We start from the raw sequence: 23786 nt of genomic DNA, 5'->3' as shown, positions 1-23786 counted from the left end.
TAGTATTAGCCACTGTGTTAAGGACACTGTGCCGGGAGTCCCATGAAACAGCTTCTTTCCTGGCACTGCTGTCGTGAGCCGTTGGGTGTGTTATTCCCTTTCCCAGGCTTTGGGTAATTCCTCTGTGAGATAAGTGAGTTGATTGGACTAGGCCCTGGCCCAACTCTGTCGTCTCTTTGGGCATGATCTGATTCCACGTGACCTTGGAATTTTCCCAAGGTTGGGCTAGGAGAGAGAAGAGGAGGGTTTGGGTACCAGGGAACAGCATTCAGCCATCATGGCCAGAAACCACATCTGCCTCGTCCACTGCTGTGTCCCCAAGGGCTGGAACGTAGCAGATACTCACTAAATACTGACTCTCCCAATAGCATCATGGGTCCTGACGGAGAGGAAGCACTTCCGGAAGCCAGAAAGGAAAACCCCAGGCCAGCCAGCTTTCCTGGGTATTCCTACTTTATTTTTTGGCTACATCATCACTACGAAAGGCAGTGGGAGGTTCTGCATGCACTGGAGGGCGTGTGTGGATTCTAGGCAGGGAGGTGGTTACATTTGTCGGGGACAGCGTGCACCCAGACCGGGGACACCGTGAGCTCGCTGCATGCCGATTCCAGCGCCCACACCAGCGTCGGGCTTGAGCAACACAGCCAGCATGCTTTCTCCTAAGGGCGACCGTGGGAAGGAGGTGGGCTGAGAGTGGGTGCCACGGGGACTGACAGAGAGACAGGGTCAGGGGGCAAGATGGCAGCGAGGAAGCTGTTGGCCATCTTGGGGAAGGGGAAGAGCCATCTCGATGTTTAGAAAATGGTTATTCGAGGCGAGAAACCAGAGTCTTCCGATGAGTTTGTGCAGGGAGCTGGGGGTGGAGGCATTGAATGGAGAGGTTCAAAGGTGCGTCTGGAGAAAGGGAGAGCGTTAGTGTCTATCTGGTGATGTCTATAGATGATGGTGGGCAGTGAGACCGAAGGAGGTGATTTCCACAGGGGTAGACAATGGAAACGGGGGGGAAAAACACAAGCCTTTCTCGTGGGGCAATGAAGACTGCCTGACCCCAGCCTCAAATTTATAGCGTTCATTCTCATTGCTTTTTTCCTCCTTTCCATTATTATTATTATTTTTTTTGGGGGGGGGGGAGACCGACTGATTCATGATGGGACAATGGCCTTTGGCATCAGGATCTGTCACTCTCAAAAGCTTTCCATTCATGATGGTGTTTTCTTCCCCTGACAAACTTGGTGAAGAAAGGGCAAGAGACACAGAGACTGAGAGCCACAGACAGAGAGATTCAAGGTGATTCTGAGTGAGAGACAGGATCCCAGAGATGCAGAGAGTCAGCGAGTGCTAAGGACGCAGTCGTGTGTTCCTTTAACTGACGGCAGGGGGGGAGGAAGGCTGGGGGCTTTGGAGAGGTCCCCTGCCCCCAGAGCTCTGGTTTCTAAATGCCTTTGGCACCGACTTGGGGAGCCCAGGGGCTGAGGAAGCCCTCTACAGGAGGTCTACACAGCTCCCGGGACGTCGCCAGCAGCTGGCCCAGCCCAAGGACACCCGGCCCTGCAGGCAGGAGTGGAAGTTTTGAGAAGCACGGCCCAACTGGGACTTCCAGGCTGCGCCAGTTTGGGTCAAGCTGGTGAGGGGCGAGGCTGGGTGAAGCCCTTGGAGAGAGAGAAAGGAGGAGGGGAGAGAGATGGACAGGGAGAGAGGAGCGTGAGGAGGTGAGAGAGTCTGGTGGGGTGTAGGGCCCGGGAGAGGGGAAGGGAGGTCGAGGGACAGGGTGGGGGCGCTAGAGAAAGGGTGTTGGGTTTTGCTAGGAAGCAAGTGGGGGGCGCATCCTGAAAGAGGAGGCTACCGGATCCCGTTGGGTGTTCCGTGTGCCCATTTCTTGATGCATCTGGAGCCAGGAGGGCGTGTTCCTAGTCACCGGGGAGTTTAAACCCAGTGGTCTGTTTTCCTGGCCATCGGCGGGGGACGGGTAATGCTGTGGAGGGGCAGCCTGGCCTGGATGCTCTGTTTCTGCCCCAGTGCTGGTCCTCACAGCCTTGTCCGGGTCTGCTGACAACTGAGGATATGCGCAGACACGACACAGGAAATGCAAGTTGTGTGTGTGTGTGTGTGTGTGTGTGTGTGTGTGTGTGTGTGTTCGAGGCTAGGAGGGTCTAAAGACAGTTCTAAATGACAAGGAACCTTTGCCGTTTACCCAGAGAGGTCATTAAATTCCAGCCTCCTTGTCAAAATCGCCCCATCCCTCTCCCTGCTGCCCCATCCTAGAGGGACCAGAGAGGGGCTGCACTCAGGGCCCGCACCACAGCATCGCAGAGGGAGGGAGGAGAAGGTCTTTGGCAGTGGTGCCCAAGGTGGGGGGGGGGGCACCTCAAAGGCAGGCGCAGGGAGGGGAGGGGCGGAGGAGGCGGAGAGAAGAGGGACCAGAGTGCAAAGGGCAGCTGGGGTAGGCGGGTGGGTGAGCTGGCATGGGGGTGGGGCGTGGAGCTGGGGACCTGGCGGGGGGCATCCTAATCGCTCGACACGTGGTTCTCATTCTGTAGCTGGTGCCAACGCTCAATCTTCTTGTCCTTGTTTTTCAGACACTCGTACCAGTGTTTTAAGCGCTCTCCCTTGGCTGAGATCCCCAGCTGGCAGCCTCCTGGAGGACGAGATAGGGAGACAGGAGCAGGCGGTCAGAGCGGAGAGATGCGTGGGACTCTCACTCTGGACCCAAGTGTCTAGCTGGGGAAAAACTGCCACCGAGAAGTGACCCCTCCAGCAACCTGGGATCCTTCTCTGTGGGGGGCTGTCGTAATGACGCTGTGGTTACTGCTGGCCTTCTCTGCCTGTGCACCAGCTCCTCAGGATCCTGCCATGGCTCCCTATTGTAGCATCAGGTCATAGCTTCGCGGCCTCATCTTTAAAGACCTTCCGTGAGCGACCAGCCCGCCCGGCGAAACTTCTCCCCACTCCTTCTGGGTACTCCACACCGTTGCCTATGCTGCGGCCTTTGCCCGGGGCCCCCTCCCTTGCCCCATGTTTACCGGTTGTTCTTCCTCATCATTTGAAGGGATGCTGGGAAAATTAGAACCTTCCTCCACGACTTGCAAACAGATCAAGGAGACTTCCTTTGCACCCTGTTTTCTGAGGCCACAGACCCCACTCTCCTCTGTGATTCGATTATGCACTAAAGATGATTTGTGCAGCACATAACCAATCGTGACCCAATCGCCCAGCTCTGTAAGCCCTTTCCTGTGAAAGCATCCCCACGTTGGACCCAAACCATGGGTCCTGACTTGGTGTCTGGGCAATGTGGCCACAAAAGACAAAGAATGCCCTGACCCAACCCCCCCCTCCACCGTCCCCCTCCCCAAGAGAAGCCTGGGTAAGGCTCTTCTCTCCCCGGAGGATGGGCTTTTCTCTGGGAGCTGGGAGCACTCACCGATGTAATCGTTGGATTTTCCAATGTCGTAGTCCCAGACCGAGATGTCCAGGGACTTCTTCGCCAGGTCACTATGTTTGATGTCATAGAAGAACTCCTGGTTGCAGCAGAGGGAAGACAGGTGAGTGAGAGGGTCCTGAGCCCTTAGAATCAGAAGCTAAGAGGCTGAGCCCTAAGGGTTCGTGGACCAACGGGAGGCCCTAGAACTGGGCATCTGGGAGCAAGGGGGCCCTCCTGCTCGAGCCTTTACCCCAGGCCTGACAATCCCCTTTCAACAAACACTCTGTATAACGAAGCCCCTCAAGCCCTGGAGCTCTCGTTTCAATGACTCTCTGTTTGAAACAGGAAGGCTGATGGGGCTTTTCTAAGAGAGTTGCTCCTGGCCAAGTTTACTTGAAGGCAGATGGCCCGTGAAATCAGTCCTTCCATTCTGGTAGCTTCCGAAGTGGGTTTCCCTTTCACTCCATCATTTAGAGATTAAGGGTAGTCGAGGGCCCTGAGGCTAACGTGAGGGACAGGTGCTTAGGTTTCCAGATAATCTGACTTTTATGTAACGTTTCTGCCTAACTATAAAATTCATTCACATTCACCATTAAAACAAACAAGGAAGCTAAAATAAAATAAAACCTAAACACCAAAACTTGCAGTCTAACCACCCAAGAATAGCCACTGTCAACATTCCCCATGTGTGACCACATTAAAGTATGTTTTTAAAAGTTAATATGAGGGGCGCCTGGGTGGCGCAGTCGGTTAAGCGTCCGACTTCAGCCAGGTCACGATCTCGCGGTCCGTGAGTTCGAGCCCCGCGTCGGGCTCTGGGCTGATGGCTCGGAGCCTGAAGCCTGTTTCCGATTCTGTGTCTCCCTCTCTCTCTGCCCCTCCCCCGTTCATGCTCTGTCTCTCTCTGTCCCAAAAATAAATAAAAACATTGAAAAAAAATTAAAAAAAAAAGTTAATATGAATATTCATTTGAGTATTATATTATATGAAACATTTGAATACTCTATGAAATATAAAATAAATATACTGCACTATGGCCTTCTTTTCCCATTTTGTAACATATGATAAAAACCAGCTTAGCGGGGCGCCTGGGTGGCTCAGTCAGTTAAGGGTCCGACTTCGGCTCAGGTCAGGATCTCACAGTTTGTGAGTTCAAGCCCCGTGTCGGGCTCTGTGCTGACAGTTCAGAGCCTGGAGCCTGCTTCACATTCTGTGTCTCCCTCTCTCTCTGCCCCTTCCCTGCTCATGCTGTGTCTCTCTCTGTCTCAAAAATAAATAAACATTAAAAAAAATTAAAAGAAAAAAAACAGCTTAGCATGTTAGCAAATCTTTTTCTGCATCACCATTTTAATGGCTTCATTTAATGGTTGTGTGGCTGTTCCTTAACCTAATGCCCAACAGTTGAGTATTTAGGTTGTTTCCAACTTTCCACGCCGTTAATGATATGAGAAAAGGCAAACTGCAACTAAGTCATTGCGTACATCTATGACAGTTTACTTAGGATAAATTCCGAGAAATGTCTTTCCGAGTTTGTAAAATTTTAAGATAGAGAGCAGTGGGCATATTCTGTGATATCATCTGTGATCAATAAGAAAGCAAGCCACAGGGGCACCTGGGTGGCTCAGTCGGTTGGGTGGCCGACTTCGGCTCAGGTCATGATCTCGCGGTCCGTGAGTTCGAGCCCCGCGTCGGGCTGTGTGCTGACAGCTCAGAGCCTGGAGCCTGTTTCAGATTCTGTGTCTCCCTCTCTCTTTGACCCTCCCCTGTTCATGCTCTGTCTCTCTCTCTGTCTCAAAAATAAACGTTAAAAAAAAATTTAAAAAAAAAAAGAAAAAAAAAGAAAGCAAGCCACATACGTATTTGTTTTGTATACTTATAAATTCTGGAAACGGATAATGTACAGTTACTTTGGAAGAAGACAAGTAGTTGATAGAGGCTGGGAAAGGAGGAGGATTTTGACTGGATACCTTGGGTCCTTTAGGAATTTTCAAATATGTAACTATATTACCTGTTCCCCGAATAAATGGAATTTAAACTTAAAAACTGTAAGGCTTTTGGAGTAGTTTCACAAACATCCCTTGGGAAGTCAGACTGGTTTGTTCTCGTGCGCATGGCGTGTACCTTTCTCCACAGGCTCACCAACACTCGTGTCAACATTTTACGGTATTTTTATGCCAGTTTGTGACGAGTATGGTGTCTGGCCTTGTTTCATACTTTATTGTCAATGAGGCTTATTGGCTGTCTGGATTTCGTCTTCAGTGACTTGTTCAGACTCCAGGAGAGGGTAGGGCAGGTCGGCAACAGTTGCCAGTTGGTTCCTGACTCAAAATTCCTGAGTCTGAGTTGGGGTCCGGCTGAAAGAGGGGCCTGGGGACGGGGTGGGCTGAACTACTGGCCAGGGATGATCTGAGCTCTGTTTACACAGAACATTCTCCACGCACGCCCATACAGGCACATGCATTTTTAAGAACAAAACAACACAAAACACCTGTACTGTAGTTTTCTTTCCCTGCTTTCCGACATCTGGGGAAAATCCATACTCGCGGGCTCTGACCCAACATCAGATCACTATATTCAACGCATATTTCCGGACGCCTACCATCTGACAAAACTGTCAACACATGACGCAGAGGGACAGGGTAAGACGCGGGGGCAGGTAAAGCCTGGAAACACAGAGGAGAGCGTACCTGCATGGGTCACCACCCCAACTCCTGAGGGACGAGAAGGAGTTTGCCGGAAAGGAAAAGAGAGAGATGGAAGGCCAGAAAAAGGGAGCAGCGAGGGCAAAGGCTACGAGACGTGCCAAGGACCCGTGTGAGGTTACTGTGACCTGAGAAGGGGCCTGAAGATAGGGTAGCGGTGGGACGTGAGTTCGAAAGGGTCTGACCGTCACCCTAAGAGGTGGGGAGGCCACTGCTGGGTGAAGCAACGGGGATGACAAATCCAGATCCATTCTTTAGAAAGCTCATGTTTGGAGGGTGGGCCAAACACCAGGGAGTGAGGCAAGAGTCTACTGCAACAGTCCAGACAGAAAACGCCAGACAAGTAACACTGAGACAAAGGAAGGAGCACGTTCAGAGGGTATGTAGACAGTGGCCTTGCGGGGACTTGATGCCCAGGATGGACATGGTGGGTGAGGGGGAAGAGGGAAGGGAGCGCCAACTGGGTGGACGGTAAAGGGCATCAGTACCCCCATTTATTTCCTCAAATCTCAGCACCACAAACTATTAGAATTGGTAAAGACATTGGAGATGATTTCCTTCCAATCTCTCTCCGAATGCAGCTTCTTCCTATGGCATTCCTAATCCATAGGCTTTTGTCTTAGGCTTGATTCCCTCTGGTGACCAGGAACTCGTTACCTATCCTTTAGCTAATTCAGGTCGATCTGTGAGAAAAAGTTTTCTTGACGTGCTTTACAACGTCCTAGTAGGGAGCGTGCTCCTCTCTCGCATCTAGGAAATCTCTCAGAGCATGACAAAAATGGGGCAGCCTCACCTCATTAAATTCAGGATTCAAGGTTTTCTTCTTTATTTGAGTCTTGTGTTTTGCTTTCTTTCCCATGTCCGGTTTCAGCCAGCTGAGAGGAGACAGAAATGCTATTGTGGATGACGTTTAACGAGTAAGAGCAGACTCTTGATGACCCCAAAGGTGCCGTCCAGCGTCAGGAGAGTAAATGAACAAATCAGAAAGCGAATCAACATTAACAATGGCCAACGTGCATTGGAGCATCTACCGGGGACTGTGCTAAGGACCGTAGGTACATTTAACTCTCAACAAACCCTAGACGGTGGAGTTACGGTCACCTGTTTTACACACAAGGAAACTGAGCATCCAGAGTTGAGACACGTGCCTCCGGTCACACAGCTGGGGACTTGACCCAGCTGTTGCCTATGGAGTCCACGCTCTTAGCCAGTACTTTCTCCCAAGGGATCAGACTGAAAGCCTAGACGGTGGTGACTGGAGTCTCACTATTACCCCTTAGACTGCCCCCAAGTCCTGGGGAGACGGTGACTGTGTAGACAGAAAGGAGAAGAAGCAAATCTGATTATAGTAAATCCTGCTCAAAACTGGTCGGTGGCTCCCCCTTCGACCTCAGGGTAAAATTCAAAATCCTTGATGTGGCCTTTAAGGCACTGTATGATCGGGTCCGTGCCCCAGCCCAGCCTGGTCTTGCGCCATGCTCCTCACCCCACTCCCCATTCACTGTCCTTTCCACCCCGGGGCCTTTGCACATACCATTACCTCTGCCTAGAAGGCTCTTCCCCAGGGTAGGCACAATGCCTGGCACATAGTCGGTGCTCAACTAATTTCTTCTGGGCAAATAAATAAAATAGGCCGACAACTCTTGGGAGTGGGGATATTTGGATTCGGATTAAAGCTATCACTCGCTGTGCAACTTTGAACTTGACTGTAGCTCTGGCATACCCCAGTTGCCCAATCTCTAAAGAGGGCAAATGTTTGTTTTTTTTTTTCTTACTTACAGAAGGGTTTTGGAGGACAATTTATTTTATTTATTTATTTCTATTGTTGACGTATAATGTCCCATTAGTTTCAGGGGTATGACACAGTGACTGGACAAGTCTATGCTTCCACCGTGCTCACCAAACCTGTCACCATACGACACGACTGCAACACCATCGACTCTATTCCATACGCTGTACCTATGATCCCTGCGACTCGTCCATTCCATGACTGGAAGCCTGTACCCCCCACAGCCCGTGAGGATAATTTTCTTCATCTATGAATTTTACTTTGTAATGTTTATTTATTTTTGAGGGAGAGAGACATACAGCACAAGTGGGGGAGGGGCAGGGAGCGAGGGAGGGAGACACAGAATCTGAAACAGGACCTACTGAGCCACCCAGGCGCCCCGAGGATACTTTTCAAGAAGGGACACAAAGTTGGTACTGAAAGTATGAGGTGCTGAGCAACGATAAAGATAAGATTGGGGCGCCTGGGGGGCTCAGTCGGTTGAGCGTCCAACTTCGGATCAGGTCACGATCTCACGGTTCGTGGGCTTGAGCCTTGCATCGGGCTCTGTGCTGACAGCTCAGAGCCTGGAGCCTGCTTTGGATTCTGTGTCTCCCTCTCTCTCTGCCCCACCCCCACTCACACACACACACACACACACTCTCTCTCTCTCTCAAAAAGAAACATTAAAAAAAATTTTAAAGAGATAAAATCAATTCTGATTTTAAAAATCTTTATTTGGTCTTAAACCGATTAATGGCCTCCTTTTAGCTTTCCCACAACGGCCACCAGGGCAGCCGTTTTACTGGTGACCTCAGCAAGGCTCCTTCTTCTGCAGAGATTGGGCAGACGAGAGAAGGGATAGTAGGGAGAATTATTTAAGAAAAACAATTTGCATGTGGCTGGGATGTAATGGAGGGCAGGCCAGTAGTCCACGAGCCAGTTTTCTCTGTTGGACCATATGAGAAAATAAATGCCAATGACTCCCAGAAATCAAACTCATCCCTGACACGTGGGTTCTTCTGTTCACTAACTCCTCATTCGAAGAAAATCTGAAGCAAAGTCCACACTGAGTTTTAGCCATGACCTGAAGGGAAGCATTGCTTTCCATTAGGAAAGGTAGTCAGTGGGAGGGAGCGTCTCCCAGGCTCGAGGGAACAATGAGCACCCTTTGCCGTGAGTAGGAATAGTGGTGGTGGTGATTTATAACCACAATGGCACATATTTATGGAGCACTTACTACATACCCCACGAAAACACATCTCTCAGATCTCCAACCGCAGGGGGCAAAATTGGCTGACAAGCTGCTGGACCCTGATTTCACCCCGATGTTCCCACTGTGGCTGCGCTTGCCCTGGGCAGCTCCCGTACCTGGGCCGGCAGGGACAGGAGGCAGCCCCATTTCTGGGAGGTGCAGGGCTCCTCCGAGTGACTTTGCACTCCAGGATTCCCCACAGCCTGCGTCAAAACTTCCTCAGAACTGCACTTCAATCTTCGACTTTCCCTGCCCAACCGTCCCCCCTCCTCCCCACCTGTTTTCCTCTGACCCTCCTCTCACTCCCTCTCAAATCTTCTTCACAGGCATGTTCCCCAATAAATCTCTTGCACACCTCACTTAGTCTTGGTGTCTGCTCCTTGGAGGAGAGAACCTCATGGCCAATGTTACTCTTCCCGTTTTACAGATGAGGACATCGAGGGCCAGAGATGTGAAGGCACTAGCCAAAGGTCACACAGCTGGAGAACACTGAAGACTACTGGCTCTAAGATTCAAACCCAGGCAGTCTGGACCCAGAGCCCAGGCTTTCCACCATATCGACAGAAACACAACTTGCTTATAGTTGCACAGCTAGCAGCTGGCAGAGATGGGAGAGGAGCCCCACGTCTGATTCGGTGGTGGCCACGAGAACGCGCCGGGTGGACCTCCAGCCACAGCATAACTGACCTAGGCCCCAGCTGCTGCACTTGGAAATCCAGCCACGTTCGTGCCAAGACCCTGCTCCCAGCTGATGACTGAAGGTGGCAGGGCCCACTCCTAGGAGACATGGGACTCGTCTGGCGGCTGATTTGGGCCTTGAGGACTCGGACGGTCTCGCTGAACTTGCATCTAGTATGCTTCCACTGGCTCCCACCTCCCCTCTCCGCTCTCGCACACACGGTGGCCTCTCCCACTCCCTCCCTGCTTTCCCTCACTCAGGCATTTCTCCTAGTGAACCTTTGTCTGTTGAATCCCATCTTGGCATCATTCCAGAGGACCTGGACTAACACAGATAACACGTCTCTCTTACTCCCCATGGTGGCGATTACTGGAATAACCAAAGTCTAAGGCCTTTTCTTAGAGCATTTCCAGACTGCACCTGGGAAAAGCTGGAATTGCTTCTTCGGTGGTGAGGCTCTGGACTGCTGGAGGGATGTGTTGCTGATTCCAGGGGGCTCCAAAGGGGGTTACTGCAACTTGCCGACTGCCTCTCTCCCACTGGAGAGGACAGAGTCACAAAACTCCTCGTATGGGCAAGCGACACAGCGGTCTGACTGTCTGAGACCCCAGACTCACACTCTAGCCAGTTCTGGACATCACCTCATTGTGTGACCCTGGGCATGCTCATTCCCTTCTCTGAGCCTCAACGTTCAATGATCTTGGGGAAATTCTCTAGGTTCTCCCTTTGCAACGATCTAGGACCCCGTCTGGGGTCCATTCACAGTCCCAATGACTCACAGCTTGACAAATGGATCTGAGTAGCCATTGGCATCCATGGCGGCCAGGTGCACGCAGCGTATGATGCCCACGATGAGGCCTCCCTGTTGTGTGCTGTACATGAGGGACACCAGGATCTTGCCGCGTTCCTCTATGTCACCGATTCGTTCCACCTGCTGTAGAAGAAGAGGGCATATGGGTCTAGGAAGGGGAGGGGGCCAGGCAACAGGACGGATGACTGGCAGGAGGGAGGAGCCTGTGGAAAGTAGGAGGCGCTGGCCCGCCCCAGCACGGTCAGCACCATGGACAGCAGATGCTCCCCAGTCTCCAGAGACCAGAAAGTCGGGCTAGCAATGAAGGCACCTGGGGGCCTGGGGGCTTTACTCTGACTTAGACAAGGACAGAGCCCTGAGTGATTGGAGGTGGGGCTGGACCCTGGTTCCAGTCTGACTCTGAACTCAGATTTGCCTGAGTAAAACAGTTTTCTCACCACTGTAGTCCCTGGGGCCCCATGAGGGACCTGGGCAGAGGGCACAGATATGTAGCCCAACCCCAGCCCCAGCCAGCCTCTCCTAGGTCCCCATGGAGGGAGAGTGGCATTGCTTTAGTCCTGCAGAATTTTCCAGCAGAGCTTCTGCCAACAAGGCAGGGGAACTCAAGGGTGTGCCCCGGGTGTGAGAGGGTGGGCTTTCTTGGCCTTGGGGGCTCCAGACGGGAGGAGCAGCCATTTGGTCTCATGTTCTAATGGGAAGGGGTACCTCTCTCATGGTACACCGACGGGCAAGTGGTTTTGGGGGAAAGAATAAGGAAGGGGCTGGGAGGGAGAGAAAAGAGAATTGGCAGATCCTGACTGCGGCTTCAATACCCACTGAGTGCTCACCTCCTCCTCATAAAGGGCCATGCCTCGGGCTGACCCGGTGGTTCCAGCACGCTTCATCTTAGAGGAAAGAAACAGAAAGGAAAGATAACATGAGTCTATGAGGCTCATCTCCTTACATGGGAAGGATCGGAAACCCACATCCTTCCATTAGCAGCCAGAGCCACGAGGGTGAGTTCCCCAAACTTCTGTGGCCCTCCAGCTCCCCTTCATTTAGATAAAATTTATGTAATGTTAACCATTTGACAGACCACGTTAATGCACAATAGCCTATGATGTAGGTTGTATATTCCTATCCCATTTGACAGATGAGGACACTGAGGGTCAGAGTGGTTAAGCCACTTGCCCGAGGTCACATAGCGAAGAAATGGCAGGGCACCCCACTCATAAAACAGGTAAGATTTCATCTGCTTTGGTAGAATTGACACAGGGGGCTTGGGGTCTGAACCACCAGGTACTTCTCCCCCCTTGGTTCCTAAGGTCCTTTTGTGGGATTCTAGGACTCTGGGGAACACAATGTGGAAACCACTGCCTAAATCCAACCTCCCCACTATAGAGATGAGGAAAACTGAGGTCCGGGGCGGGGGTGGGGGGAAGGGACAGCACTTGCGAGGCCCCTGCTCTTCGTGGGGCATGTGGGGGTAGCTGGCGGTGGGAAGGTTAAGGACAAAGAGCAAAAGATGTCCTGTGGCGGCTCCAGGCCCCTGCCTGTCCCCGCCACCTCTGTGCCTCTGGGACTGGCTGCACCCCTCACAGCAAGATGGGCAGACTCGGGAGCAGATAAGCCAGGTGAGGGCCCGGCCACTGTCCTGACCGGCTGGAGTCACTGAGTGAGGGATGGAGGAGGAGGCCTGAAGAACCAGCTGTTTCTAGGAAAAGAGCCAGAGCCAACTCTTCACTCTTAGGATGGTCTTTAATGATTTATTTGGAGCCTGGCCTTTGGGGCAAATTGCTTCTTGCAATTTTCCTTGCTCTGTCTTGTTCTTCTGCCTATGCTATAGAAACATGGTGCGGCACATGGGATATTCCATCCTCGGGCTGGCCATCTGGTGGGAGGATGCTGTAGGACTTCCCCTCCCGCCCCCCCACGGAGTCCTTGTGGGGAGCTGGCCACTGCCCAGGGGGAAGAGTCACACTGGTGGCTGCAGGAGAGCTAGGCTCTGGCCGGTGCGTGAGAGCACAGCCACTGACTTGTGGCATAACCTTGGCAGCTCGCTCCCCTCTGTGGGCCCAAAGTGGCCCATATGTAAAATGGGCAGGTTGTTTTGTCTTTAAAAATACAGAGTGCTGGGTCCCACCCTACCTCATTAAGTCAGGATCTCCAGGGAGATCCCCACGAATCATAGTTTAAGCTCTGGTTTAACATGTGGTTTAAATTCCGGTTTACAATTTGACAATACATTTCATATTTAAAAAAAAAAAAAAAGGGGGCGCCTGGGTGGCGCAGTCGGTTAAGCGTCCGACTTCAGCCAGGTCACGATCTCGCGGTCCGTGAGTCCAAGCCCCGCGTCAGGCTCTGGGCTGATGGCTCGGAGCCTGGAGCCTGTTTCCGATTCTGTGTCTCCCTCTCTCTCTGCCCCTCCCCCGTTCATGCTCTGTCTCTCTCTGTCCCAAAAATAAATAAACGTTGAAAAAAAAAATTAAAAAAAAAAAAAAAAAGAAACTCCGGTTTAAAAATCTCCAGTTGAGAACTGTGTTTTGCAGCCTCGCTGTGCCAGCATCGCTCAACAACTCCAGCTGTGCTCCAGCGGAAGGAGAAGGCGGGTAAGTAGGGAGGTCTCCGTGCCAGGGCGCATACAAAGCAGACTGCTCGAAAATGGGCGGGGGGAAGCCTCAAGGAAGCCACAGGTTACAAAAGCTGCTTGCAAGAGTGCGCCCTCTACTGGAGGGTGAAGAAACCTCATCGTCACAGGCCTGGCCCTGTGGCCTTGGGTGAAATTAGACGTTATCAGAAGTCCACTGAACTTCTGATCCGCAAACTTCCTTTCCGGCATCTGGCGCGAGAAATTGCTCAGGACTGCAAAACAGATCTGCGCTTCCGGAGTGCAGCCATTAGACTTTGCAGGAGGCAGTGAGGCCTATCCCGCCGGCCTCTTTGAAGACGCTCCATGACAAACGTGCAACATTGTGGCAAAAGACATCCAGCTAGTGCACCACACGCACGGAGAAAGTGCTTAAGAATCCACTATGATAGATAACATTTGGAGGTGCCTCGGTGGCTCCGTCGGTTAAGCACCTGACTCTTGATTCTGGATCATGATCTCAAGGTCGGTGAGTTGACTGTGCCGATTCTGCTTTGGGTTTCTCTCTCTCTGTCCCTCCCCTGCTCATACTCGTGTGCGCTCTCTCTCTCAAAACTATCTAAACATTACAGAAATTTTTTTTCTTCCTGTTATTGGTGGCTCTGAACGTTAGGTACTTTTTTTTTTTTCCCCATGGGAATCAAAAGTTACCTGAGTATATGATTGCAAGGGAAAAACGGGGGGACAGAAATCAGGTATTAACAGTTTCTCCATTTTCATTTGTGTGTGAATTTTTAATACAAATGCAGAGACCTAAAGCGTTAATGCAAGTGAACATGTTTCAACGAACACGATTCAGCAGCTTCAACTTTATAACGATCTTAAATAAACCAGTTACATTTTTCTGGACAATGCCAGCATTTGGATTTTTTTTTTTTTAAACAAGGAAATTTCTTATCGACGGCAGCTAAACAGTGTTTGTGGCCTTTTTTTTTTTTTTTTTTAAAATCTCGCGGTAGATTCCCTCCATTCACCATTCTGAGTTGTCCTACAAGTCCTACCTGTTTTCTAAAGTACACTGAACTATAGAAACAATTGAAAAAAATAAAAATCCCCAGTTGATTCCGAGGTATAGATTGCTATTCTCCAATCTCCAACTGGAGCGCCTTGGTTTGGTTCCTGTTTTTTCCCAAAAGGCAAGCAGCACATAGCGGTAACAGCTCCAATGCTCTATAGGTAGTCTCAGATTAAGCCTTCAAAGACCTTATGAAGTTCGTACTTGCTACATTAGTCCATTTTACAGATGAGAAAATTGAGGCCTAGAGAGGTCAAATCATTTGGCTCAGATTATACTAGAAGTGCCAGAGCCTGACTCTGGCTCCAGAGCCCATGTCTTAAGCACTATGCTACCCTGTCGCCCGCTGATCTGCGTGGTGCTTTATGAATTCGTGACCGACAAGGGGGTGAGGCAGTATTATTTTCTACAATAGCAACAGTTAATTTACAAGTGGCTATTAGACCCTAGGTTCTGTTCTGATTGTATGTATCACACAACCGTCCTATGGCGAAAGTCCTGTTAGGATGCCCATGTTGTAGACTAGAAAATCGGAGGCTCAGAATAGTTCAGACCCTTGGCCAAGGCCAGGGACCAGGGAAATGGCGGAGCCAGGCTTTGAACCCAGACGGGCCACACTGCTGCACCACACCGCCCTTCTCAATGTCACCGAGGAGGACGCGGACGTCAGAGAAGTGATGTTGGTACAGGATTGAAGAGCCAGGATGCCATCCCGATGTTGTGACCTGAAATCCCCCTCCCACCTCCACTGTCGGGCACCCTGCAGATCTATCACCCCCTTTGCAGGCCCCAGAGGAAGGCCCCAGCCCCCAAACTCTTCTCCCCCATCGCACCCTCGAGGCAAAGGCGCTCACCGGGATCACCCGCTCCAGGCAGATGTTGAAGTTCTTTCTCTGGTTAGGCTTCAGTTTCTTGAGTGAGAATCTGGTCTCACCGATAAACTCGTTATGGCCAAATTTGTCCTCGTCACAGACAGAGATCCTGCAATCAACATAGGAAGGGGTGGGGAGAGAAAGAAGGGCCTACATTGAGCACCTACTATGTACCAAGAGCTGTGACTGATACTGACAAGGAATGTGTCGTGTGCATAGGAATATTTCAGTTTCCTATTTTTTGAGCACTAGGCCAGGTACTTTGTTTCTTCCTTATTACTGTGTAACTTACAAGCAGTAATGTGTACAAATCTTAAATTTATAACTTGCTGAATTTTTGCATAGGTATACACTGATGTAACCACCACCCACCTCAAGATATAGAATGTTCTGGCTCCTGGAAGATCCTCAAGGTCCCTCCTTGTCATGACCTCCCTCAAAGATAAGCTTCATCTACATCTATAGGCATTTGTCATTTTCCCTGCTGTATAGTATTCCACTGTGAAACTATACCATAATACTTGTGCTACTGATGGGTATTTGCTTTTGATCCGTTTCTAGTTCTGAGCTTTTACGAAGAAAGCTGCTGCAATCAACTTTTTTTTTTAAAGGGGGGTGGCCTGGGTGACTCAGTCTTTAAGCATCTGACTCTTGGTTTCAGCTCAGGTCACGATCTCGCGGTTCGTGGGTTTGAGCCCCGCGTCGGGCTCTGTGCTGACAGCTCAGAGCCTGGGGCCTGCTTCGGATTCTGCGTCTCCTTCTCTCTCGGCCCCTTCCCTGCTCGCACTCTGTCTCCCTCACTCTCAAAAAGGAAGAAACATAAAAAAATGAAAGAGAAAACAGTGTTGTAATTAATCATCGGGGAAATGCAAAACCAGAGTTGCGACACCACGGCACAGCCACCAGAATGGCCAAAAGGGAAATGTGTTGATGAGGATGGGGAGGACCCAGGACTCTCATGCACTGCTGTTAAGAGTGGCAACTGGTACAATCTCTTTGGGAAACTGGCAGTTTTCTGTTAAAGCTGAACGTGCACATACACTACAATTCAACCCTTACTCTCCTAGGAAGAAAAGCATATGCACAATATGTGACTCGAATGTTCGCAGCCGTACTACCGTAATAGCCCCCCCAATGAAAACCAACCAAATGCCCCTCAGCAGTAGAACGGACACATAAAACTGTGGCATCATCACCCCAGGGGATACTAAATAGCGACAAAGCATCAACGATCTACAGACACAAGCAACAACTTGGGTGTGTGTCACGAACATAGTATTAAGTGAAAGGAGACAGACACAAAGGGTCATGTTGTGCCATCCCGTTTATGTAAAGCACAAAACCAGACTGAGTTCGTTTGTCCTGTCAGAAGTCAGGACAGTGAATGCCCCGAGGGAGGGGTCCTCACTACGGGGACGGCGCTGGTGGGGCAGGGAGTCTGTGGTCTTGGGAATGTCCTCTTCTTGGATCCTGATGTGTTCACGTGGTAAAAATTCATCAATCTGTGCAGTTTTTTTTTTTTTTATGTGTGCATTTTTCTAAGTGGATGTTACCCTGCAATAGAAATGTTTACTTAACCTAATAGTGTAGCTAGCTGGTGGGAATGTGCGTGGAACAGCCAAATTTGAAACGCTGTTTGTGCGATTTGTAAAATAAAACAAACCCCACAACGGCGGATACTATGAAGCAGGAAATGCCTGCTCACTTCGTTTCTATCCCAAGGAAACACCAGTGTGTACACAGGGAAGCATAAAGGATACGCGTTGCAACTTTGTTGGTAATAGAAGCTGGAAACAACCTAAATGTCCGTCCACAGGGCGATGGCTGAATAAACTGGCAAACATTTACATAAAATTTAAAAACATGCCAGATAATACCACCGCGGTGTATAGATACTAGTTATGCAGCTAAGGCCTAAGGCATGCTGGGGAACGATATCCATAAAATTCAGTATGGTGTTTAGCCCTGCGAGGGAAGGAAGAGAAGGAAAGGGTATAGAAGAAAAGCTTCAACCTGCTTCTGTGGCGCTTTATTTCTTGAAGATAATAATAATTTAAAAAGCAGCACATACAGCGGAAGAGTGCGATTTTCTAAAAGACCGAGTATTGAGTTTGTCGGTGTTTGTTTTATTACGTTCTACACTCTTCTGTGTCTTTGTAATATTTAAATTATAAAACGTTTTCAAAAACGTGTGATAAGCCGTTCTGTACAACTCTCCGAAGCAGTCAAATATGAGGCAGATCTAAATGTCTTCTCCTGGCTATAACGCCAAGATACATTGTTAAGAAAAAAAGGAAAGTTCCAGATCTATGCAACATGATACTTTATAGGTTCTGAACAGCGGTATGAATATGTGTTCACTCACAAAGGGAGGAAGCAGACCCGGGCTGGCAGAGGGGGTTAACATTTAAAAGGAGCTTTGCCTTCTCTGTAATTTTTTTTTTTTTATAACAAGGAACGTGTATTCATTTATGACTTCTATAATTACAAATGCAGTTTAATAAAACACTGAAGAATATAAAATGCCACCAATATACTGTTAAGTAAGAGAGGCTAATTAGTTAATAGGATGGTCCATTTTTATAAACACTTAATTTTACTTTTTTTTTTAACGTTTATTTATTACTGAGAGAGAGAGACAGAGCGTGAGCAGGGGAGGGGCAGAGAGTGAGGGAGACACAGAATCCGAAGCGGGCTCCAGGCTCTGAGCTGTCACCACAGAGCCCAATGCAGGGCTCAAACTCATAGACCACGAGATCATGACCTGAGCTGAAGTCCGATGCTCAACCAAGCTACCCAGGTGTCCCATATAAATATTTAATTTTAGAAGAACTGTTTGCACACACACGCAAGGTCACATGCATAAATACACACACACACACACACACACACACACACACACACACACACACACACACTCCAAATGTCCAGACACCAAGATGTTAAGAGTTTTGTTTATCGCTGTTTTCAAAAGTTTCTACCAGCAATATACTGTTTTTGTAGAAGTGGAAAAGAAAGGGAAAAGTAAGCAGACACATTTTCCAGAGTGGCCCCTGGCAGCTACAGACGTGTCCATCTACCCGGCCTCCGTGTCCTGTCCGCCCACCCTCCTGCCAGGTACCTGAGCGTCTTCCTCTGCATGTCCTCGTCTGTGATGCCGTGATAGACAAGTGTCTCGTTCCACATGGGGTTCCGGGTGTTCCGCAGGGTTTTTGTACGAAGCTTGTTGGACTAGAGCCCAGAGAGATGGACAGACACCTGCCTCGGTGGGGAGCCAGCCCTGCGGCCCTATCCTTTGGGTTGATTTGGGGGTGGGGGGTGGGCGGGTGATGTAGGAGTCCTCTCCCCTTACGAGTATCCAGGGGCTCAGATGCTCCCAAATGCATGTTTTCGGTGAGTGAGGGGCATCCTGTAGGGTGATGGCTACAGCCATCACCAATGCTGGACATTGGGCCACCCCTCCCTCCATGCGCTTGTCCCTCTCTTTGAACTTTCCACTAAGATTAGAAAGCAGAGACACCTTCCTCTGAGGAAAAAAAAATATGATTTATAGGCCAGAAAGGCAGAAATAAGAGTCCCCCGTTTCTAGGCAGTAAAGAAACAATTTCTGGGGATATTGAAATTGTTCCTTCTGTCTTCCTCCATGCCTGAATTCCTTAGGGGACAAAGTTTTCATTTTGTTCTAAGAGAGAAGGCTAAAAACGCACTATGTCCAGAAGAGGTGGCCTGGTGACAAATCTAATTCATACTAACATGTAAATGACTCGCTGGGTGCTTTGGCAAAGCAAGTTTGGATTGAGGACTAAGCAAAGAGTCTCAAGGAGAAGCGAATGTCACTGGGGAGTTAGAATGAGTAGCAGCCAAACACTTCAAAGTTTGGCCACGGCCAGGTGAGGGACTCTCCTTGATCCAGACAAAGAAAGGGTAAGAGAGAGAACATGCATGTGAATGCACGCACGTGTGTCCTCTTTTTGTGTGATGTGGCATTTCTTATTTGCAGAGATTTTTAACAGGCAGTTTCCCAAGATCACATAAGCGAGTGTGCGGTCGCCCTCGTTTTTAGGACATCCATATCAAATTAAGTCAACAAACCAGAAAACAAAACTCAAGAAAGCACCCTTTCCTTTCTAGCCTTGTCTTCTGAGTGGGTCAATCCAAAGGGAGGAGAGTCAACTCCATTTTCCCTTCCCAGGGCAAGGTCGCGATACACTGACTTTCACTCAGTAACAGAACATTGTCTCAAATGCTTAGCCCCACAGCCTGGAGAGAGTTATTCATTTCTGTTAAGAGCTGAGAAGTCTTTGGTTGGGACGTAGTGAGTGGGGGAAGTGAGCCACAGTCAGCTCAGATACCACTGAAGGTATCTGAGCAGGTGGATCACATAATCAGGGCTTCTGCTCCCCCCTGGCCTTCGGCAGCTCCTTGGATCCCAGGTTTCTGGGCTGAAGAAATGGGCAGAGCGCCTGCCCCTTGGGGAAGAATGACTCCTGTCTGTCCCTTACCCCTTGCAAGGACTTTGCCGCTCAGGGAGGAGGGGCGCTGGGGCCAGATAAGGCTATTTTAGGCTCTGGGCTGGGAACCTTGGCTGCCTGCCAGGGCCCATGTGCCCAGCCTGCCGAGAGGCCCGGGCCATATGGTACCTTGCTGGCTCCCGGCAGGAGATGCAGCTTAACGTAAGGATCAGCCAAGCCGTTGGAATCCATGGGCTTCAGTCCCTGCAAGAGAACAGGCAACAGCATGAGGGCCTCGGGAGGGCCTGGCACTCCACCGTCATAGGCAATGGACACAGCCCCTGACATCTGTCCTGCCCATCGGTCCACCCGTGTGCTTCCTCTTCCAAAGAGAGAGAAGGGAAGCGAAGTCTCTTGGAAAGAACGCCGGAATCAGGCAGGCAGGATTTGAAGCCTGGCCACGTGTGACGCCTTCCCAGCTGTGTGAGTTTGGGCAAGTTCCTCAGCCTCCCTGAGCCTCATTTTCCGCATCTGTCAAATGGGATGACAGTATCTGCTTCACGGAGCGGTAGGACTTCAACACAGTTATACCTGTAAAGTGCTGGGCGCAGAGCCTGGCCCATGGTAACTGCTGCGTTAAGGCTGGACTGTTATTTCTTCTTCTTTTTTTTCAACGTTTATTTATTTTTTGGGACAGAGAGAGACAGAGCATGAACGGGGGAGGGGCAGAGAGAGAGGGAGACACAGAATCGGAAGCAGGCTCCAGGCTCTGAGCCGTCGGCACAGAGCCCAAGGCGGGGCTCGAACTCACAAACCGCGAGATCATGACCTGAGCCGAAGTCGGACGCTCAACCGACTGAGTCACCCAGGCGCCCCAAGGCTGGACTGTTATTTCTGAGATGGGAGGCGATGTTCCAGAACAGGGAAGATGGGAGAGGTGGAGAAGCTGGGGAAAGAGGGCTTGAGTTCTGGCCCTGGCCCCTGGACTCATTTCTGAGACCTCAGTTTCTTCACCCATAAAAGGGGGATCACAATGTCTGCCTGGCCCCCCTCACAGGGCTGGAATGAGGCTCAAGGGAGACACTGTGGGGGAAGGGAGTTTGGGGCAGGGATTACACTGGGCTTGTTTATATGAGCAACCCCAAATTCCCGGGGCCCAGACACATTCTGTCAACTTCCTAGGCCCGGCTGGGCAGACGTCCCTCCTCTGGGCTCCCACTGTCCCTTCTCACAGCCCTAATCCCAAAGTCATGCATCTTTGTGCACCTGTTTCCCTATCTGTTCACGTTCTTAGGGGATGAAGACCTCTCCCATGAAGGGCGAGCTCTGGGCCCCGCACTAGCGAGTGCGGACAATGTGGAGACGGTGCCACAAAGCGGGGTGCAAGGGGGAGAGCTTGCAGAGCAGCATCGTGGGTAAGAACGCAGGCTCCTGAGCTGGACTACACTGGTTCAAATCCCAGCTCTGTCACTTCCTGGCTATGTGATCTGGGCAGGTCCCTAATCCCTCTGTGCCTTAGTGTGTCCGTCTATAAAACGGGGATGATGATGATAGACCCTTCCTCATGGGTTGCTGTGAAGGTGAAGGGGAACAAAGTAATCTGTGGAAAGCCCCGGAGGGTGTGTGATCCTCAGGAAATGCTACGGCCACAGTTTCTTGGCTGTTTCCCCAAAGTGAACCCCAAAGCAGGGCCAGCCCTTGTTCACTCTGGGATCGCCAGCATTCAGGACAGTGCCTGGTACAGAGGAGGTATTTAGCAGACGTTGCTGGAATGACTATTGGGGTTCCAACGTTGCAAACTGGCAGACGCTGTGCCTTGAAACTCTGAATTTGAACGTCTCTGTTTGGGGCCTGCTCAGTCCAGTTGACCACAGTCACCATCACAGCCGAACATCTCACGCACCTTCCTCGCCCCCGTTACCAGCCCGGCCCGAGAGCGTGTGAGTTTTCTGTGGCCCTGTCTCCAGGGGGCTGGCATGGTGTGGCATTCCCCCATTTCTGGAGCTGAAAGAGGGGACTGAATGCCTGGGCATTGAGCCAGACTCAAATCCAGCTCTATCCCTACCTGCCGGGTGACCTCAGGCTTTAACCTTTCTAGGACTCAGTTTCCCCATCTGTACAATGGGGCTAATAATGATCCCCACCTCGGAGGTTCCCAGGAAGATATAATGAGATCATGAATGTGCTTACCTCACGGTGCTACTGGAGGCTGGGGGTGGGTGCAAGCACGTGCTTGCTACGGTGACGGGTACAAAATACACGCTCAATGCCTCTTCCGAAGACGTGACCTGGGTGTGTTGACCCAGGAGTGGTGCCAGGCACTGCTGAGCCTCGTTTATATCCCAAACTGGGGCGTTAGGCAAGTGAAAAGGGGGGCTTTTAATCATTACAGCATCACAGGCGTGGCCAGGGACTGTCCTGGGCAGACGGGAATATGTGGCCACCTTCCTCTTAATATTCAGTCATCCTTGGGACACCTCGCTGGCTCAGTCGGTTGGGCGTCTGGCTTTTGACTTCGGCTCAGCTTATGATCTCACGATTCGTGACATCAAGCCCTGCATCGGGCTCTGCGCTGACAGCGTGGAGCCTGCTTGGGATTCTCCCTCCCCCTCTCTGTCCCCCCCCACTCACACACTCTCTTTCTCAGAATAAAAAAAAAGTACTCAGTCATCCTTACAGGAGAGGCACATTATTATTCCCTATTTACAAATGACACACTGAGGCACAGAGAGGCGAAGTAACTTTCCCCAAATCACACAGCCAGGAAGCAATGGAGCTGGTATTTGAACCCGGCAGTCTGCTTCCTGAGCCTTGTTTCTTGTTTGTTCTTCCACGTGGACCAGGCTTGCAGTGGGGGGAACTCTGGTCAGTTACTTTCTGGGATCTGCACTGGCATCATCCAGCTTTCCTCGGGGTCTGGAGTTGAGTCCGCTCACTCCCCCGGGGGCCCGCAGCAGGGAGATGTTCTTGCATCTGCAACAATGGTTCCCCCGCCCCCACTCCAGCCGCTGCTCCAGCCCGACAGTCACATCAACAGAAGGAGCCCTCGGTGGGCATGTCAGCTGTCAGGTCAGGCTGTCACCGCTTCCCCAGGCGGCGCCTCTTGGGCAGATTCCAGTTCTGCCCTTGAAGCCCGGCTGCCTCTGCTCCCGGGAGCTACAGATCAGTGAGCCCCTCCCCCCCCACCAGAGACCACCCCTGAAGAAAGTCCTCCAAAGGAAGTGGCCACGGTTAATTCCTGCCCCCTTCTCATTACCGTCACGGTCACAGATCAACAGGCCTGGTAACCCACGCCAACCCCGAGTCCCCTAGAAATGCCAGGGCATCCTAAGCGGTCCCCAGCTGGGCCTCTCACCTACCTTGGCTTTTATGATGGTGCAGTGCAGGGAGCTGTTGTCCTGGTCGTAGAGAAGACTGAACTCCAGGGCACCCAGGGTGGCTGAAGGGGGCAGAGGCAGGAACCGAGAGAACATTCATTCAGTCACTCAACAAACATCTCCTGAGCACTTACTAAGTGCCCAGTCCGGTCCAGGCATTGAGCCTACAGAGAGGAAGACTCGGTCCCTGCTCTGGACTCGCCATCCTGGTAGGCCCTCCTCTACTTTGGAGCCCTCAGCACACCTGTGATCAGTGAATCGGGTGTGCAATTGTCAAGTTAACGACTTCCCATCCTGCTAGATTGAGAGCCCCACGAGGGCAAGGGCTGTGACTGTCCTGTTCACTGCTGGGCCCCCACTGGGCACAGTGCAGGAAGCACAGTCGGTGCTCACTTACTTGCTAAAGGAATAAATGAATCTGGGCATTTGCCGTTACCTCTGCTTGGAATAGTCTCCCTCTAGATCCTCACGTGGCTGCCATCTTCTCATCATCCACATCTCGGCTTAAATGTCACCTCCTCAGGGAAGCCCTCGCTGACCACTCCATCTAAAGCAGCCACCCCCGTGGCCATTGCCTTTATTTCCTTCCTGCTGTGCTATCTCTATTTGAAATGAACTCATTTGTATGTTAACTGTTTCTCTCCACTAGAATGGTAGTTCCGTTAGATTAGCCATCTCGGCTGCCTTTTTTTTTTTTTTTTTTTTTTTTGGCCATGGTGTCTCTAGCACCTAGAATAGTTTGGGGCACATAGTATGTACTTGATACGTACTTATTGGTTATAAAGATGAGTGAATGAGTGACTGAGCGGTAT

General features: G+C 50.7%; 1 protein-coding gene across 1 annotated transcript in view; it reads right to left on the bottom strand.

Moving 5' to 3' along the window:
* Positions 1-435: 435 nt before the first annotated feature.
* The window catches only part of RPH3A (rabphilin 3A), a 278986-nt gene continuing 255635 nt past the window's right edge, over positions 436-23786 (bottom strand). The window contains exons 12-20 of the mRNA XM_086681737.1: positions 22957-23036; positions 19787-19861; positions 18268-18377; positions 15129-15255; positions 11461-11517; positions 10602-10756; positions 6914-6995; positions 3419-3515; positions 436-2635 (exon numbers count right to left, since the gene is read on the bottom strand). Of these exons, the coding sequence (XP_086537863.1) occupies positions 2505-2635; positions 3419-3515; positions 6914-6995; positions 10602-10756; positions 11461-11517; positions 15129-15255; positions 18268-18377; positions 19787-19861; positions 22957-23036 (914 nt within the window). The 3' untranslated portion in view covers positions 436-2504. The remainder of the gene's footprint in view (positions 2636-3418; positions 3516-6913; positions 6996-10601; positions 10757-11460; positions 11518-15128; positions 15256-18267; positions 18378-19786; positions 19862-22956; positions 23037-23786) is intronic.

This window comes from Puma concolor, chromosome D3, assembly GCF_028749965.1.
Source record: "Puma concolor isolate L17-30 chromosome D3, mPumCon1.1.hap2, whole genome shotgun sequence".
Taxonomy (NCBI): Eukaryota; Metazoa; Chordata; class Mammalia; order Carnivora; family Felidae; genus Puma; species Puma concolor.
The sequence above is the reverse complement of the archived record's forward strand: the minus strand, read 5'-3'. Positions and strand labels throughout refer to the sequence as shown.